Below are 13,494 nucleotides of genomic sequence, written 5' to 3'. Positions count from 1 at the left end.
ATAGAAATTAAAACAAATGATAACATTCATGAAAATGTTGAAATAATTACTGAAATTTTTAACAACCTCATTTTGCCATCAGCAGCCTAAACTGGAAAAACATGATCTGTTAATGACGCTGTGTTATACCTTGAAAAGGCTACTAACAAAAAAACCAAGCAGATTAAAATGTCTCCGGTCACAGTACATTAAATTGAGAATATAATTAGAGAGATGAAAAGCAAATTTTCTGTTGGCACTGGTTGTATCTTTTCAAATTACTGAAGAAATGTTAGAGGCCAATAAGAAAAATACTGTGCCATGTATTCAATGAATTATTCATCCAGTATGAGATTGTTCCTGAGAGACTAAAGTATGCTGTTGTCAAATCTCTCTTTAAAAAACGTGATGAAACTGACGTTACCAACTTTCGGCCTATATCCCTTTTAACAACCTTATCTAAAATTCTTGAGAAATTGGTTCATAAAAGACTTATTGGCCATCTCATTCATTATAAGTTATTGAACTGTAGCCAGTTTGGATTTCAGCATGGTGTATCAATGGAACAAGCTATTTTATCCTTCACCCATCAAATCTTAGAATCTTTTAATAATAAATTATCTCCTGCTGGTATCTTCTGTGACCTTTCTAAGACCTTTGATAGTATTAACCATGCAATACTCTAGCAAAGGCTGAATATTATGGTAGAAGTTGATCAGCTGGCTCATGGATTAAATCCTACCTAAGTGGAAGAAAGCAGCAGGTCTTGCTGAACAACTCTGAAGGGCACAATGTGTCTTCTAGCTGGGGCTCTATTGGCTGTGGTGTTCCTCAGGGCTCTGAACTTGGCCTCCTTCTCTTCCTCATCTTTATCAATGAGCTGTCCACTGTGTACTGGCTCTCTTTACTCTTTTCGCCGATGGCACCTCCATCCTCATCAACAAAACTCCCAACCACAATCTTGAGCAATCGACCAATGTTGTCTTTAATGAAGTACATAATTTGTTTGAAAATAATGGGTTATCACTAAATGCTAACAAGACCCAGTTGATTTATTTCCAAGTAATTAAAAACGTGGAGGACCAATTAAACATTAAATGTAATGGTACTGAGTTACTACAAGTTAAAACACTGACAGCAATCTAAACTGATCTGAACATATTTCACAACTTCTCAAAAAACTTAGCTCAGCAACATTTACTATTTGTATTATTCCACCAAGACACCGCAAAAACTGCTTATTTTAGGTACTTCCATGCACTATTCTTGTATGGCATAGTTGTTTAGGATAATCAGCCATTTTCCAAAAAATATTCAGTGTCCAAAAGAGAGTTATTAGGATAATGAATTGATCCAGTCTAGACATTCTTATAGAAACATTTTTAGAAAATTAGGGATACCGACAACTGCATGTCAATATATCTACTCCCTGTCATGTTTCATTAGTAAAAATGAGCAACTATACAAAACCAATGATTCATATCATACCCCCTGCTTATTTTAGGTACTTCCATGCACTATTCTTGTATGGCATAGTTGTTTAGGGTAATCAGCCATTTTCCAAAAAATATTCAGTGTCCAAAAGAGAGTTATTAGGATAATGAATTGATCCAGTCTAGACATTCTTATAGAAACATTTTTAGAAAATTAGGGATACCGACAACTGCATGTCAATATATCTACTCTCTGTCATGTTTCATTAGTAAAAATGAGCAACTATACAAAACCAATGATTCATATCATACCCACAATACCAGGAGAAACATGGACCTCCATTGTGAATTAAAAAACGTTAGTATTGTACAAAAAGGAGTCCATAACAAGAGCTGCAAGATGTTCAATGCCCTCCCACCATCACTGAAATCACTTGTCAGTTAAAGAACATTTCAGTTGTGTTAACTGTAATTGATTTTTTATTTTAATTAAATTTGATGTACTGTTTTGCATGATGATAGTTGGAATCATTATTAACATTACCATTTTTATGTAGCCATTAAGATCTACTTTTACTTGAACTTTTTAAGTGTAATTTTGGCCATGCCTATGAATGAGTATTTTTATCTTATATCTATATCACCTCTTGCAAGAGGGTTTTCTATGTGTTCTTTTTGTACAATTTGAAATAATCTGATATGTCCTACATCCAAGTGAATGTCTCACTGTATTGGATTTATGGGATCTAAATAAATAAAAATAAGACAATTAGATAAAGATAGCTTAAGAGTCTAGTACTTAAAGTTGAAACAAGAAACAATTTTAACACAAAAAATACAAGTTGAATATTAGTCAGCTGAAACAATACACTTGCAATCACATACGTAACTGATTTGCCAACTTTTCAGCACAACACCGTTAGCAAAGACAGACTCAGTGATGGGTTGACATAGCAGGTGATTCTGGCTTTTCTGCAAAAGACAGCAACAAATTTCAATTTTCTGCATAAGGTTACAGCCACACTTGTGTTTTTTGAAGCTGGATGCTCAGCGCCAAATGTAGCTGCTTCAAAATTCATCTGGTGGTGGTTACACTTGGCCACTTATATAGTAGCTTCTTTCAATGTAATGTGTTCTAGCGTCCACAGATGTGAATGTGGCCATGTCTGGCTCAGTAGCATTTCAGACCTGTCTGCATGACATCGTAGCATTGCAATATAGAAACAAATATATTAAGTAAATGATTTGCAACAATAATATGTTCTGCATTGTTACTGGTTTGACAGAGACGACGTAGACAGAGAAGACACTTTTGGATTCATCCACTAGTTGATGACAGATCAGAGAGAGGAAAATTCAACCTAGTACACAACAAACTTAAAGAAAACCCTGAAAATTTTTTTGAGTACTACAGGATGTCTATTAAGTGATATGGAACTCTGCTATCTAACATGTCGAGCACTATCAGTGGTAAAAACACTCAGCTATGTGATTGTTTAAGGGCTGAAGAAAAACTATTAATTATTCTCAGGTAGGTAAAGTTTTATGACTTATTTTATTATTTGTTTACAGTGGAAAAATGGACAGGATTGATTCTTCCTTGAAGTTCATTGTAGGTGTGCTACTTGTGGAATGAAACGGTTGTTGGTTACAGATGTAATTCTGGACAGCTGTGCATGTGCGTAAGACTGAATCAGTTGTAAATATTTGAACTGAAAATCCATCATGTCAGCTGGGATAAAGTTCGTAAAAAGGGCCATTTGTGAAAGCAATTATGTTTCTTCTGGATCATCAGTTCCAGATTCCTTTGGTTGTCGTTACTGCAAACTCATTTGCAGAACACCCAGGAAACTTTTTACAAAATCCTGCTGTTTCCATTTCTTTGGTAACAAACTTTCTTTATCCCTTTGGGCTTTGCAGTATATCAAATCAGACTTTCAAAGCAGTGTGATCAATTAACAATATAAATATTGCAAACTTTAGGGAAAGCCTACAGCAGCTAGACTGGGATGAAGTGTATAAGGAACCCGATGCAGACTTGAAATATAACTTATTTCACGATACATTTTTAAGGGTATTTGAAAATTGTTTTCCCAAGAAAATAGTTAAACATAATTCCAAGAAAACATATAAAAAACTTTGGCTAACTAAAGGAATAAGAATATCTTGCAACCGTAAAAGAGAACTGTATCTAACAGCAAAAGGGAGTACTAACCCCGAAATTGTTCAATATTGTAAAAACTATTGTGCGGTACTAAGAAAAGTTATTAAAAAGTCCAGAAGCATGTGTATCATGTCTGAGATCAGTAACTCTGATAATAAAATTAAAGCAATTTGGAATATTATTGAAAGGGAAACAGGGCAACCAAGAGCACAGGAAGACTTTAGTGCCATAAAACTGAACGACAAGTTTACTAACAAACAATCAGAAATTGAAAATATTTTCAGTAATCATTTTTTAAATGTTGTGGAGAAAATAGGATCTAGATCTTCACTAGAAGAGGCAAGGCTACTAATAGAAGAGGCCATACCTGTGCAGTTTGAAACAACTGTAATTCCACCAACCTCTCCCTCTGAAATCAGTAAAATAATAAACTCACTGAAAAGTAAAAGCTCTTACGGAATTGATGGCATTTCCAGCAAGGTACTTAAAGATTGTTCCCCACAGATAAGTAGGATTCTCAGCCATGTATGTAATAGCTCTTTGGAGCAGGGTGTTTTCCCCGATAGACTGAAATATGCCATTGTAAAACCACTGCATAAAAAGAGGGTATGTCGGGTGTCAGCAACTACTGTCCAATCTCTCTTCTGACAGCTCTATCAAAAATTTTTGAGAACATAATGTATTCAAGAGTAGCCTCCCATATATGTAAAAATAAAGTACTAACAAAATGTCAGTTTGGTTTTCAGAAAGGCTTTTCAACAGAAAATGCTATATACGCTTTCACTGATCAAATATTAAATGCTCTGAATAACTGGACATCACCCATTGGTATTTTTTGTGATCTCTCAAAGGCCTTTGATTGTGTAAATCATGGAATTCTTTTAGATAAGCTAAATCATTATGGTTTGAGTGCGGCAGTGCACAAATGGTTTAATTCATACTTAACTGTAAGAACGCAGAAAGTTGAAATAAGTGGTTCATGTAACGTTAAAACAACAGCTGATTCCTCAAACTGGGGGTGTATCAAGTACGGGGTCCCACAGGGTTTGGTCTTAGGTCCTTTACTGTTCTTGATATACATTAATGACTTACTATTCCACATTGATGAAGATGCAAAGTTAGTTCTTTTTGCTGATGATACAAGTATAGTAATAACATCCAAAAACCAAGAACTAAGTGATGTAATTGTAAATGATGTTTTTCACAAAATTATTAAGTGGTTCTCAGCAAACGGACTCTCTTTAAATTTTGATAAAACACAGTATATACAGTTCCATACAGTAAATGGCACAACTCCACTAATAAATATAGACTTTGAACAGAAGTCTGTAGCTAAGATAGGATTTTCAAAATTTTTAGGTGTGTCCATTGATGAGAGGTTAAACTGGAAGCAACACATTGATGTTCTGCTGAAATGTCTGAGTTCAGCTACGTATGCTATTAGGGTTATTGCAAATTTTGGTGATAAGAATCTCAGTAAATTAGCTTATTATGCCTACTTTCACTCACTGCTTTCATATGGCATCATATTCTGGGGTAATTCATCATTGAGTAGAAAAGCATTCATTGCTCAAAAACGTGTAATCAGAATTAATTGCTGGAGCCCACCCATGGTCATCCTGTAGACATCTATTTAAGGATCTAGGGATTCTCACAGTAACCTCACAGTATATATATTCACTTATGAAATTTGTTGTTAATAATCCAACCCAGTTCAAAAGTAATAGCAGTGTGCATAGCTATAACACCAGGAGAAAGGATGATCTTCACTATGCAGAGTTAAATCTGACTTTGGCACAGAAAGGGGTAAATTATGCTGTTATGCTGCCACAAAAGTCTTTGGTCACCTACCAAACAGCATCAAAAGCCTGACAGATAGCCAACTAACATTTAAAAATAAATTAAAAGAATCTCTAGATGACAACTCCTTCTACTCATTCTCTGAATTTTTAGATATAAATTAAGAGGGCAAAAAAAAAAAAAAAAAAAAAAAGGGGGGGGGGGGGGTCAACAACAACTTAAACATTAGTGATTAGTGTCATGCAATATTTTGAGTAATGTAATATGACATCTTTTATTAACCTGACACGTTCCACATCATTACGAAGTGTCTTATTCATGATCTATGGAACAAGTATTAACCCAATCTTTGCGAGCAGAGGGAGAGGCTTTGGATATAGTACGTAGTATTGCAGATGTTGGCATGTTCTCTTCTTGTTGTGCAGTGTAGTTGTCTGCATCTTGCATACTTTCTGTTAGATCAACTGCCATATCCCCAGATGTCCTATGGTAAAAAGAAAAACTAATTGTCCACAGTAAAATGTTAAAATTTTTTTTATATATACACGTGTCTGTGTAAAATACAGGGTGATTCAAAAAGAATACCACAACTTTAGGAATTTAAAACTCTGCAACGACAAAAGGCAGAGCTAAGCACTATCTGTCGGCGAATTAAGGGAGCTATAAAGTTTCATTTAGTTGTACATTTGTTCGCTTGAGGTGCTGTTGACTAGGCGTCAGCGTCAGTTGATGCTAAGATGGCGATCGCTCAATAGAAAGCTTTTTGTGTTATTGGCTGTTCCCTCAGCTCGAACAAGAAGCACAGCAATTCAAATTTCAGCAGGATGGAGCGCCACCACATTGGCACTTATCTGTCCGTAACTACCTGAACGTCAACTACCCGAGGCGATGGATTGGCCGCCAGGCAGCCCGTGACAGAGCACTTCATCACTGGCCTCCAAGAAGCCCTGATCTTACCCTCTGCAATTTTTTCTTATGGGGGTATGTTAAGGATATGGTGTTTCGGCCACCTCTCCCAGCCACCATTGATGATTTGAAATGAGAAATAACAGCAGCTATCCAAACTGTTACGCCTGATATGCTACAGAGAGTGTGGAACGAGTTGGAGTATCGGGTTGATATTGCTCGAGTGTCTGGAGGGGGGCATATTGAACATCTCTGAACATGTTTTTGAGTGAAAAAAAACCTTTTTAAATACTCTTTGTAATGATGTATAACAGTAGGTTATATTATGTTTCTTTCATTAAATACACATTTTTAAAGTTGTGGTATTCTTTTTGAATCACCCTGTATATTGGCCTATATGTATACTACCTTGGTACCATGGCAATCACATGTGTAGCCAGGATTTTTATTTGGAGGGGGAGGATAGTTCCAAGACAGAATAATAAAGTAGATTTATAATGGAATACAAAATGGCAGTAATATACCATTCTGGCATTCACAGAGAGAGAACTAGGGAACTCTGGAAATCAACCATAAGAGCACTTCACCTCCTTTTTCTTGTTAACATTTGGGGGGGGGGGGGGGGTAAACCCCCAAATAACCCCCCCTCCCCACTCCCCCCTTCCCTTTTGGCTACACCAATGCAAACAACTAACATATTACTACGGTGTCTATTACCAAGACAACAAAAATTGAAGGATATACTGGTATTCAGGTGAAGACATTATCATTATCTTTAGATCTTAGCCACTAGGCAAACTGTCTACTGTTCTTTTTTTAGATTGCTTATTTAATAAAGAGTCTTATTGAAATATTAATATATAATGAAGTCGTGACTTATTCTATCCGTTTCATACTATGCATTTCATAAAGGTTGTGCAATATATTTTTGTGAGAGAAGCTACATTTCCTTCATCATTTGATTTCCCCTCCAGTTTAAAATTATTCAAAGAATGTGATTATCTCAAACATATGAGGATCTTTGCTTATGAATAGGAACCTAAAAATGCGCTAATACTACAAATGTGCAATACTCACTGTCTTTCTACACTTGGAGATAGGAGAAATAACAGCTGTTTGTGATAAATGTAATGTTTTCTGGCTTTTGATAGACCTTCACTTTTGCCATCATGATTTTTTAAATTTTCGTAATGGCAATCTTTAATGCTCCTTCACTTTTTTTGCTCATCCTTGTCTAAGAAAAACACTCTATGTAGATATTTGATTTACATTTATGTCATTATAAGTGTTTCATCGTAGGTATCTCTCAATTAGCAATCCCCTCACATTTCTACACTTTGATTTTCTGCTTGGATGTTCAACAATTTCAAAGATTATTCGAGAGATATCTTCAACAATCTGGGAAACAATGCAAGGCCAGTATATGAAATAATTAACTGTTGAAGATTGGTTGAATATTAGTTTACATTTTGGAAAAAAAAAAAAAAGGAATTCCGCATTGCATGCTATATACTGATGGTAAGCACATTAGAGTGATTAATCCATGGGGACTGAACAGTGAATACTTCAATTACAAGAAATATTTTTCAGTAGCTATAATGGCAGTAGCTGATAAAGATTACAGCTTCAGATATATAGATGTTGGGGCCTCTGGACACGAAGCAGTTTCAAACATCCTGAAAATTATTAATTTTGGCAAGAAGCTGTATTCCAGTAACTTACTATTACCATAACCAGGCATCTTATCAAACGATACATCTGGTCAATTATAGCCATACAGGGGCGGTGGCAAGGGGGTGGGGTGCGGCTATGGGGGCTATAGACCCCCCCCCCCCCCCCCCCCAATAGAGTATCATATTACACTGGATAAAATGACTTCAGAAATCAGCGAATATATTACTCTAACAGATTCAATCATTTTTTAAATAACTATGTAGCAATATAGATTACAATGTATTTCAAACACATTTTAACAAGAGAATAAGAGTGGCAAATAGCTTACTATCTAAATCAATAAATATCATTTAACTTAAACTGGGCATCTTATTACTCATTAATACACATTTTTTTACCTCCAAAGGAGTTACCAAAAACTATTTTAAGCAACACCATATATTACCAGTTTGTCAGTGGAGGACCCCAATTCTCCTTTTGTTAAGTGATATTCCTCCCCCCCCCCCCTCCCCCTTAGCTCCACTCCCCCCCTCCCCCTTGACTGACTTCTAGAATCGACTCTGCAGCCATATGTGTTCCTGGGACATGAAGCCATTGTTCTGTGTGAAAACCTTCTACAACTGTATGTTGATAAGGATATGATTAACATTAAAAAAATTTTTAACTACCATGCATCAGGTGCCAGATGTACAGGGAGTGTACATTTGGTACAATAAATGGCCCATATTCCACCATCCAATTGAATTCAGTATTAATTTGATTGATATCATTGTCGAGACCACTTGTGTATTGCACAACTATGTGAGAGAAACTATGTTTACAACTTTGAGGACAGGTTATCATGTCCTTTGAACAGCATTCTGACACAGAGGACTGGAGGGACCGTGAAAGGAACACAAACAAGGGATCAGTTTGTTGAATATTTCTGTTCTGCTGCATATTCTGTACCCAGACAAAACTGTTATACAAATATTACTGAGTGAAAGAAGACTGCTGGCATAAAAGACATCTCTAACATTCTGTAAGTTAATAAAGCACATATATTGTGACTTATTGTACTTATTTAACATAATTTACCTGACAACTTTCATAAAATTCAAATATTAAAGTTAATGTATTTTAGATATTTTTAAGCATTTATTACCACAATTAAATATTTTTACTACAGTTATCCAAAGCTTCTTTCTTTTCTTTGCACATCTTGTCCCAGCTTTCAACAACAACACTGGATGTCACAGCTGGTGAACCATCTCATCTGTTTTTGTCTGGTTTTATAATCTGCATTTTGAATGTTTTATAAAAAAGGTCGAACTCGAAGTTCAAAAATTATACATCCGCTATCAGTTTCCATTTTATCCATTGCACAAATCGAAACAACTGTAATTTCACACTTCACTACATGCTGTATACTGTATATATTGTACAGACTGCAAAGTTTCTACTGAGTTTGAGTGGGGACACAATGTGAGCACTGTCAGTTGATACTGGGAAATGGGCCTCGGTCTATCCAACCAGTGTCTAACCTCGAGGATGTGGCTTCTTGTCTGACATTGGCAGAAAAAGATGCTGTTGTTTATGGCCACCACTGGCCCCCTCCAACCTGCCTTTAACTGTGGTTTGTTTTGACGCTGAGTGTTCATCTTCAAAAAATAAAAGTGTGGCTGTAGTCAAATAGCTATCAGCTCTTCAAAAATTCCCATTTCTTGTATTACAGCAGCAGGCAGCAGAAATTGTTTTGAATTGTTTTGGTCACTGACTGTCCAGAGGCAGCATGAGATGGCTCCACACATCACCCATCTCAGGCTGCAGTGAACATGGCCAGTTGGAAGGGGGGAGCTGCTTAATGTCATAGCCTCCTCTGCTGTCATTTCAGCATCTCCTCAGACTTGTAAATAATGCATGGCTCAGCATCTGTAAGCCTGACATGAAAGTAAAACATAAGTTTTGCAATTACAAAATGCCAAAGAAAAAGACAATTTCACTATTCATTGCAATTATCGACTACATTGCTGCTAGCCATACATATACACAGTAATTATGAGACAAATCCTTATTCATAAATACTTGACAGTTTTTTTAATTTGTAAGTGCAACACACATTTCTTGCAGGCATATAATAGCCACAACCCATCATGTAGACTTCTCTTTCATTTTTTTCCCTTCTCTTCCACTGCATAATATTTGCATACTTGTAAGAGATCAAATGACTATGTGTCACTTCATCTCTGCTTATCCTGCTTGGCATCAGTTTGTGCACACTGGCAGACTGTACTTCCATCATTCCATCTCTTCCTACATTTCCGTATGTAAGTTGACGAACCGTAGTTATGCATCTTTGCGGTGGTAGTCACGCCTTCTCTTGTTCCCTTTGCTAGCAATTGCTCGTGACTCCCACTGCTTCTTCTCTGTCCCATTTTGTATGGATCTTCTTCACACCTACCTTACAGTTCTCATTATTGGCTAGACACAACGCTAAGAACTTGATGCATCAGCCGTTGCCTTGCTCTTCATTCAGAGTTATTCTCTTTATACCATACTTCAAAATACTGATTCCTTTCTAATTCCTTTTCCAGAAAGTCTGCGTACATTTTGTCATATCTGGTAGTTTTGGATTGTTGCAAATAAAATCTTTCATGGTCTTAGACCTGCATTTATCTAAGAACATCTTCTTAACCTCCTCGTATGACAAAATTCCTTCTTCTTGCTTCCCAAGCAGCATATCTTCAGTTTTCTTCTCTCGATCTAAGGAAACTCGAACGTTTCTCTTCTAAATCTTGTTTTTGTTTTGTAACAGTTTTCTTCAACTTTTCTGTGACAGTGAACTCTATTTCCTCTTCTTGAATATTCTGCTCAGAAGTATGCTCCTTATCACCTGAAAAGACATTTGCACCCATACCAAAAATGTTACCATCCAGTTCAGTAGTGTTATCATCTGTGCATTTACTAGATGTTTTGCCATCTAAGATTACAGTATCTGCCATTCTGTATGAGACGTTAAGGTCAGAGTGATGTTTCTCAGTCCACAAGTCAGTGTTTCTAACGAATTGGAATTTTGCGTTATTTTGTCATATAACAGTTGGCAGCCATGGTTTTTCAATGTTTGTTATCTGCAATCCTTCCCATTAGTAGCCGCATAGCTATTGTGTCATGACCATTGTTATATGACGCATATTTTTGTCATGGAGCAGATCATGAATGAGCAACGCATCCAAGTGATAAAAAGTGATTACAAAAATAGTGAAATTCCCACAGCAACCATTCATGAATTCCATGTGACACTCAGACACAGTGCTGCTTCAACCTAATCATCAGTTCAGAATTTGATCTGGAAGTTTGAGATCACAGGTTCTGCTTTAAACTTTAAGAAAACAGGACGACCATGTTCTGTTCCAAAACAACAAAACTTTGCTGCTGTGCATGATTATGTGACTGTAATCCCCAGAAAATTGGTTTGCAGATGGGTTCAACAACTGAATTTATCACCAAGTTCACTGTATGAAAGCCTTTCAAAAGATCTTAAAATCCATGCATACAAACTCAACTTACACAAGGGTTGAAGTCTGTGGATCATGGAAAGAGATATCGATTTGCTCAATGGGTCTTGGCTAGACAAGCAAAGAACAAGAACTTCACAAAAAGAATAATTTTCTCAGATGAGGCACACTTTCATCTCAGTGGCTGTGCCAATAAACAGAATTTCAGAATTTGCGCTAACGAAAATTAGCGATTGACTGGGGAAGATAAGATGCATCTACAATGCACAACTGCGTGATGTGGGTTCTGGCGAGGACAGTGATTGACCCATACTTTCTTGAAAATGGTGACCAACTGTGAATGGTGACTATTAGCAAAACATGCTTTATGATTGCTTTTACTCTCTTGTTGGTGAAAATGATGATTCTTGGTTTCAACAAGACTGTGCAACATGTCACACATCCCATGAAATGATTGCTCTGCTGAATGAAAAGTTTCTTCATTATCTCTTAGCGTGGGAACCAGAAATGGTCTGCTATATCATGCAATCTTTTACCTTGTGACTTTTTTTGTGGGGATTTGTGAAATTAAAAGTGTATGTGAACAAAGCACAAACAACACAACAATTGAATGATGAAATTAAAATGGTTATTAATGGCATCGCACTGGATGTTTGTGATTGCATCACTGAGAACTTCAATAAGCACATTGCTCATTGCCACATGGCCCTGGATGACCATATGGAAAATATAGTTCTTCATATGTATATATATGGAAACATTCCACGTGGGAAAAATATATCTAAAAACAAAGATGATGTGACTTACCAAAAGAAAGCGCTGGCAGGTCGATAGACACACAAACACAAACATACACACAAAATTCAAGCTTTCGCAACCGACGGTTGCTTCGTCAGGAAAGCGGGAAGGAGAGGGAAAGACGAAGGGATGTGGGTTTTAAGGGAGAGAGCAAGGAGTCATTCTAATCCCGGGAGTGGAAAGACTTACCTTAGGGGGAAAAAGGACAGGTATACAATTGCGCACACGCCACATATCCATCCACACATATACAGACACAAGCAGACATTTGTAAAGGCAAAGAGTTTGGGCAGAGATGTCAGTCAAAGCGGAAGTACAGAGGCAAAGATGTTGTTGAATGACAGGTGAGGTACGAGCGGCGGCAACTTGAAATTAGCGGAGGTTGAGGCCTGGTGGGTAATGAGAAGAGAGGATATACTGAAGGGCAAGTTCCCATCTCCAGAGTGCTGACAGGTTGGTGTTAGTGGGAAGTATCCAGATAACCCGGACGGTGTAACGCTGTGCCAAGACGTGCTGGCCGTGCACCAAGGCATGTTTAACCACAGGGTGATCCTCATTACCAAACGCTGTCTGCCTGTGTCCATTCATGCGAATGGACAGTTTGTTGCTGGTCATTCCCACATAGAAAGCTTCACAATGTAGGCAGGTCAGTTGGTAAATCACGTGGGTGCTTTCACATGTGGCTCAGCCTTTGATCGTGTACACCTTCCGGGTTACAGGACTGGAGTAGGTGGTAGTGGGAGGGTGCATGGGACAAGTTTTACACTGGGGGCGGTTACAAGGGTAGGAGCCAGAGTGTAGGGAAGGTGGTTTGGGGGTTTCATAGGGATGAACCGAGAGGCTACGAAGGTTAAGTGGACGGCGGAAAGACACTCTTGGTGGAGTGGGGAGGATTTCATGAAGGATGGATCTCATTTCAGGGCAGGATTTGAGGAAGTCATATCCCTGCTGGAGAGCCACATTCAGAGTCTGATCCAGTCCCGGAAAGTATCCTGTCACAAGTGGGGCACTTTTGGGGTTCTTCTGTGAGAGGTTCTGTGTTTAAGGGGATGAGGAAGTGGCTTTGGTAATTTGCTTCTGTACGAGGTCGGGAGGGTAGTTGGGGGATGTGAAAGCTGTTTTCAGGTTGTTGGTGTAATGGTTCAGGGATTCCGGAATGAAGCAGATTCGTTTGCCATAAAGACCTAGGCTGTAGGGAAGCGACCGTTTGATGTGGAATGGGTTGCAGCTGTCATAATGGAGTACT

General features: G+C 37.6%; 1 protein-coding gene across 1 annotated transcript in view; it reads right to left on the bottom strand.

The window, feature by feature from the left end:
• The window catches only part of LOC124775866 (cytochrome P450 6j1-like), a 165,368-nt gene extending 159,521 nt beyond the window's left edge, over nt 1–5,847 (bottom strand). The window contains exon 1 of the mRNA XM_047250700.1: nt 5,760–5,847. Coding sequence (XP_047106656.1) covers nt 5,760–5,847 — 88 coding nt within the window. The remainder of the gene's footprint in view (nt 1–5,759) is intronic.
• Nucleotides 5,848–13,494: the final 7,647 nt, after the last annotated feature.

Source organism: Schistocerca piceifrons, chromosome 2, assembly GCF_021461385.2.
Source record: "Schistocerca piceifrons isolate TAMUIC-IGC-003096 chromosome 2, iqSchPice1.1, whole genome shotgun sequence".
Lineage (NCBI taxonomy): Eukaryota > Metazoa > Arthropoda > Insecta > Orthoptera > Acrididae > Schistocerca > Schistocerca piceifrons.
The sequence above is the reverse complement of the archived record's forward strand: the minus strand, read 5'-3'. Positions and strand labels throughout refer to the sequence as shown.